The sequence below is a fragment of the Glandiceps talaboti genome, chromosome 5, assembly GCF_964340395.1.
Source record: "Glandiceps talaboti chromosome 5, keGlaTala1.1, whole genome shotgun sequence".
Lineage (NCBI taxonomy): Eukaryota > Metazoa > Hemichordata > Enteropneusta > Spengelidae > Glandiceps > Glandiceps talaboti.
In genome coordinates, this window is record NC_135553.1 from 20,904,829 (window position 1) to 20,910,959 (window position 6,131).

At 36.9% G+C, this 6,131-nt stretch overlaps 1 protein-coding gene across 1 annotated transcript; it reads right to left on the reverse strand.

Moving 5' to 3' along the window:
• Window positions 1–1,445: 1,445 nt before the first annotated feature.
• LOC144435724 (actin-4-like) lies at window positions 1,446–4,275 on the reverse strand. Its single transcript, XM_078124334.1, has 5 exons — window positions 4,150–4,275; window positions 3,716–3,955; window positions 3,116–3,362; window positions 2,373–2,564; window positions 1,446–1,771 (listed from the first exon to the last, which is right to left on the reverse strand). Exons 1-5 carry the CDS (start codon window positions 4,273–4,275, stop codon window positions 1,446–1,448), a joined length of 1,131 nt encoding a protein of 376 aa, XP_077980460.1.
• Between the last annotated feature and the right edge of the window lie 1,856 nt (window positions 4,276–6,131).

Consider the following 6,131-nt stretch of genomic DNA (forward strand, 5'->3'; position numbering starts at 1 on the left):
CATATAGATTGTTAGTATTTCATTGGGTTGCCACTGTTCCTTACAGTCCAGAATGTAATTAAGTTTCTGAGACACAATTTTCCTAATTAAAATAGGCATGGGAATATAATTACCTATAGTTTCCTTGGCGTGTTACATATATCCGTCTTAAACATCGCCCTCTATGTTCATAGTCACAAGATTTTCCTAACGACATCTGTGTTATGGTAAATATTGACGGCTGCAATTTTCAAGTGGGGAATGGTTGGGGATGTCGTTAGGAGTAAGAATATACAGGTTGTCAGGGATATTGGTAAATTTACACTGATATACCGGTTTCAAGTTCATCTCAGTGCCATAGTATGACTTAGATGTAAATCATAATATCGTCGAACCAAATAAATAACTTGCAGTGTACATGTGATTAACTCGTGTATGAACTCTTCTTTTGAGCTAGAAAGTCTGCACTTGTAAGCATGCAGTAAAATCTCAGAGTTTAAATGCTCATTTAAAACACAAGACAAGAAAGACATGCGTATTCGATATAGATGAAACCTATACCAGCAAAATACGTGTACCTACTAAAGCTTTCCCACACCCTGGCACACAAGTTTCTATAGAAAACGGTATCAATGTACAACTGCCAACATCAGACCATGGACGAACGAAACATGTTTACAAACAGTAAACAACTGAACTGGATTATATAAAATAGTACTTGGCATAGTATGTTTAGTCTGGATACCAACGTAGAGGTGGAGGTGTAAATCGTAACAATACCGTATAGGGACTAGACTACAGTATGTTGGAAGTACAGAGACTTGTATTACATTCCATCATGACAGGCCACTTTACTTAGTAGTTCAAGTTCACAAACAAATTTCCAGTTCCAATGGCACATTTCATGTTTACATAAAGAGGCTATGAAAATGTTCTTATCAAAACATGGCGTGTAATACAAGTCTCTGCTGTTCCAACATACTATCTAAGTCTGGTGTTAACGTTATTAATCCAATGCAGTTGTTTACTTTCCCTGTTTGTAACAGGTTCAGTTTGTCTACGGTCTGATGTCGGCAGTTGTAACTGAAAATCCAAACTTTAATAATCGATGGCCCACTCATATTAATACTTCACAAGTTAGTATTTATTTGTTTTTTAATACATTTACAAAATACATCAATCGATAAGTTATTTTCAGAACAGAATTTTTTAAATTCCTGTGTTATTTGTCCCTCCACTCATTTATTGTGGGAAATTTCAATTCCTTTCTCAATAATTGATAGCACTTGCAGATTCAAAATCTTTCCTTGAATGTCTGTATGAATGGAGATATCCTTTGACCGGTTTATCACAGTAGATTGACAGTACAGTATCAGATACGACGGCTGCATAAGTGTTTGTCTTTTGCCTTGTTTGTTACTTTGTTTGTTTGTTTGTTTGTTTGTTTGTTTGTTTGTTTGTTTAAGTTAGAAACATTTTCTGTGAACGATACCAGGTCCAGCTTCATCGTATTCTTGTTTGCTGATCCACATCTGTTGGAAGGTTGAGAGTGAAGCTAAGATGGAGCCACCAATCCATACAGAGTATTTACGTTCTGGTGGGGCAATGATCTTGATCTTCATGGTACTTGGTGCTAAGGCAGTCATTTCCTTTTGCATTCTGTCGGCGATACCTGGATACATACTGGTACCACCTGACAACACGGTGTTAGCGTATAGATCTTTACGGATATCCATATCACATTTCATAATACTATTATAGGTTGTCTCGTGGATACCAGCATTTTCCATACCTGGTGTGTAGGGAGAGAAAATGATAGAATGTTCGTGTAAGCTTTAAGTTACGAAAGTACCCGACACTGCTCATTTGATTTCATCTCAGTAACCCCAATGTTCTCTATAGTGAGGTTGACCCCTACACCACTTTACCAATCCCGGTGTTCTCCGCAAGATTTTGACCACATTACCAATGCCCCGCCAACCCCTAGCGCTCTCCATAACGTGTAACCATTATACCATCATGGCTTCTGATTATATTTAGTAGCCTTAGAGACATAACATGCCCTACATCACTGAAAGTTGAATATTCCACGTTGAAAAACGAAAAAGCTACTGTTTTGATTTATTTTTACAAATATACACCGTAAACTGCACAATGTCATCTACAGAAATTGCAAGGGATTTGAATGTCTACACAATGTCATCTACAGAAGTTGCAAGGGGTTTGAGTTTCTATGTTGCAATATTCAAGCTAGAGAACACTGCTTTGCCTATCCTGCTGGTAACCAATTTAAACGGACCTAAGACAAAGAAACATTTGTTGGCATATTTCATCACTAAGTCTCATCATGTTCTCCTAGAACTGCAAGAAATATAATAGATAAGCAGTCCTACCGAGGAAAGATGGCTGGAATAGCGCTTCGGGACATCGGAAACGTTCGTTGCCGACAGTGATCACTTGTCCATCTGGAAGTTCATAACTTTTTTCTAGGGAGGAACTAGCAGCCGCAGTTGCCATTTCCTGTTCAAAGTCCAGAGCTACATAACACAGCTTTTCCTTGACGTCACGAACAATTTCTCTCTCAGCTGCAAGAGTATGTAAACGAATCACGTATTACTAAAAATAATGTGATTTGGTATAATTCAATGATAATATATATATATATATATATATATATATATATATATATATATATATATATATATATATATATATATATATATATATACATAATATGATTATATATTATATAGTGTGTGTGTAATTGAGCACCGATCACTGTCTGTCTGTCTGTCTGTCTGTCTGTCTGTCTGTCTGTCTGTCTGTCTGTCTGTCTGTCTGTCTATCTATCTATCTATCTGCTGTCTGTTTGTCTGTCTTTGTGTATGTGTGTGTATGTGTATGCGTGTGTAAATAATTAACACATTGATGTGTACTTGACGACACAATGATACGGTGCCAAAGTTGACTAGTTTCTGATAAATAACACCAATTATCTACAGCCGGTGGAGTTGATGACAGTAGAACAGGTTACAGATTTATATCATTGGGAACACGTTGTACTATAACTAAACCACTGATAACATATTGACATGTTCATTCACACACGCTATGCTAGTTTTTTTTTGCATCTTACCTGTTGTGGTAAATGAGTAACCTCGTTCAGTAGCTACTTTCATGAGATAATCAGTAAGGTCACGGCCAGCTAGATCCAATCTCATGATAGCATGTGGCAGGGCGTAGCCTTCATAAATCGGTACAGTATGAGTAACACCATCACCACTGTCCATAACGATACCAGTGGTTCGCCCTGAGGCATACAGCGATAGCACGGCCTGGATCCCGACATACATAGCGGGTAGATTAAACGTTTCAAATGAAATCTGCCAAAGAGGAAACAATAATTATTTCTTTTAGTTATTTTTATAGGATACTCGCATTGGTAACAATGAATTGAGCCTGGTTTAGAATTATCAATACCACGGAGCATGAAATGCACCAAGCCTTGCGAAAATGTTTAAATTCATACATGTGTACATTTAGAAACATTCAATACAAAAAATACAAAAATCTACAACTGCTAGTCTGTCACAATTTTGGTTTATCGTTTATTTTAACATATCATTGATCTTTGGTCTCCAATGGAGACTCTCCATGTTAATTGAATTTGTATCCCCATGTACAATAAGCGTTCATTAATAAATAACGTGTGTGTAATGTGAAACGTCAATCTCACCTGTGTCATTTTTTCTCTGTTGCCTTTGGGGTTCAATGGTGCTTCTGTCAACAGAACTGGATGTTCTTCAGGTGCAACACGTAACTCGTTGTAGAATGTGTGATGCCAGATCTTTTCCATGTCATCCCAGTTTGTTACAATTCCATGTTCGATGGGATATTTTAGGGTAAGTATACCTCTCTTGCTTTGTGCCTCGTCACCTACATAACTGTCTTTTTGTCCCATACCAACCATGATGCCCTGTGAGGAAAAAAATATAGTCAACATCTTCAAAATAGTGCACTACCATCTTTATAACTGTCACCTAGTAACTGAAATACTTCTCATCTGTGTAAGTAATGTTTTGTCTTTTATAATGCCACAGGCAAAACTAAAGATAAACAAACTATATCGATGTTATATTTCTTTTTTTTCCGCTCAATAAAGTTATATACCTGATGTCTCGGTCTGCCTACTATTGATGGAAACACTGCACGGGGAGCATCATCGCCGGCAAAACCAGCCTTACACATACCGGACCCATTGTCGATGACCAAACCAGCAACTTCTTCGTCGCACATGATGAATAATCAAAGTATTGGTTCGTTCTGCAAGAGATGGATATATTTGCCGTGGCTGATCAAACTTGTTGTATGCGTACAGTTGGAGTTTGAACTATGTGCTACTATCTTGTCGTACGGGTCCGAGCAGCAATGTAGAGGGTATTTATCACAAAGAAATGGGGTCACCTGGGGTCAACTTGGTACAACATGCATACTTAACCAAGGCGTGGTGAAGAGGAAGATCGCCAGCGCAAAGATAATGGAAAGAATTACCAAAATTTGTGGGTTATAGTCATAATATAAGCTGTGAACACATATCATCATAATTTGTCCTAAAACTTGTATTATTATCGTAAAATGACTATTTTCTGTTTTTTTTCTACGTTTTGACAGAATAAATAAAATACTTTATTTTTGATCTTACAAATGGAAATGTTTTTTTTCTCTATTCCAACAAGGCGTCATATGAATATTTTCATTTCTTTGTAACCTCGTTCGCTTGATTAAAATCTTAAGCTTATAAAATATATTTTAGAGATAGATTACTTCTATTTTTCGGAACTTCAGTACTAGTATTACTAGTATCCCGCGTATTTGCATCAGATAATTTCTCTGGTAATCTTGTAAACAAAAACACCACAACAAGTTTACACATCCCTGCAGTATTAAGACAATTAGCAAATCATATCGTGTTTTGTAAACATTTTAAAAATATTTTTACTGAATATATACAAAAGTTTTGACTTACTTCAACTGTGAAGGCAGACCTGTGAAGGATAGGAGTGGTTTACTCGCTTCTGAGATGAGGCGACTCGGAAAGATGGACCCCTGTTATGTACTTACCTTTAGCAGGGAGAGTCCATTTATAGAAAAGGGATCGTCAGATAATGATCAAATAACTGGGCACCTGGGTCCATGATATAGAAAAAGTATTCTTTTAAAAAAAAATCGGGACTTACTTGAAATAACTGTTTTTTGTGTGATTTAGACCACTTGTGGGAATGATGTGTTTAAAAAGTTAAAATTTAATTATTCACAACAACCGTGAAGTCATCCTGAATATAACATAGAATCGTCCAAACCATAGATATAAGTTGCAGTTTACATGCCCTTATATGGTCAGTCAAAATTTATAAATTCAAACGGTTAATCTCATCTGTGGTTACTCATTGTTGCCATGGAGTTCAAAGGTTATGACAGTCGGTGAACAGATAGTCGCAATGAGTTGCTGGCGGTACCATGTTTGCTCAGGGCAGGGAACCATGCACGTTGATGACCAAATAAAGTTAACCAACGTAGAAAAACAGCCAACATTAAGATAATTAAGTAGGTGCGTGTTATCGTTTAGGGGGAAGGCAGGTATTTGGGAAGTTGTGAGAGAAAACACTCGTCATGTGTACGCTGGTACACTATAATATTTGATGGTAGGTTACTTGTATAAAGGTTGGTAATGTGTCATTTCATTTCATGAACCCTCTAACCCCCCCCCCTCTCTCTCTCTCTCTCTCTCTCTCTCTCTCTCTCTCTCTCTCTCTCTCTCTCTCTCTCTCTCTCTCTCTCTCTCTCTCTCTCTCAACTTGTAGTAAAGTCAAATTGTATTAGTAATGATGATGATGCTTATTATAGTATCTCAAAAGGCGCACAAATCTACGTCTCGGCGCTCTTTACATAGAAGCTAAAATTGTACATGCATGGATAAAATGACAATAACAATTACAAAAAAATAATAATATGATAAACATTACAAAGTAAGTGAGGCAAAAATGATTAACAATTACATGAAACTTCGTGGCTAAAACGATAATTAGTTTACGAGTCCAGGCAAACAAAATGTCAGTCAGAAAACCCCTTCTATGATAGTTTGATGAAATGTG

Coding starts and splice junctions, on each gene's coding strand:
- LOC144435724 (XM_078124334.1), bottom strand. CDS start 4,275: ATGTGCGACGAAGAAGTTGCTGGTTTGGTCATCGACAATGGGTCCGGT. Junction 3,956..4,149: donor TAGGCAGACCGAGACATCAG/GTATATAACTTT, acceptor TTTTCCTCACAG/GGCATCATGGTTGGTATGGG. Junction 2,565..3,115: donor TTACTCATTTACCACAACAG/GTAAGATGCAAA, acceptor ATACTCTTGCAG/CTGAGAGAGAAATTGTTCGT.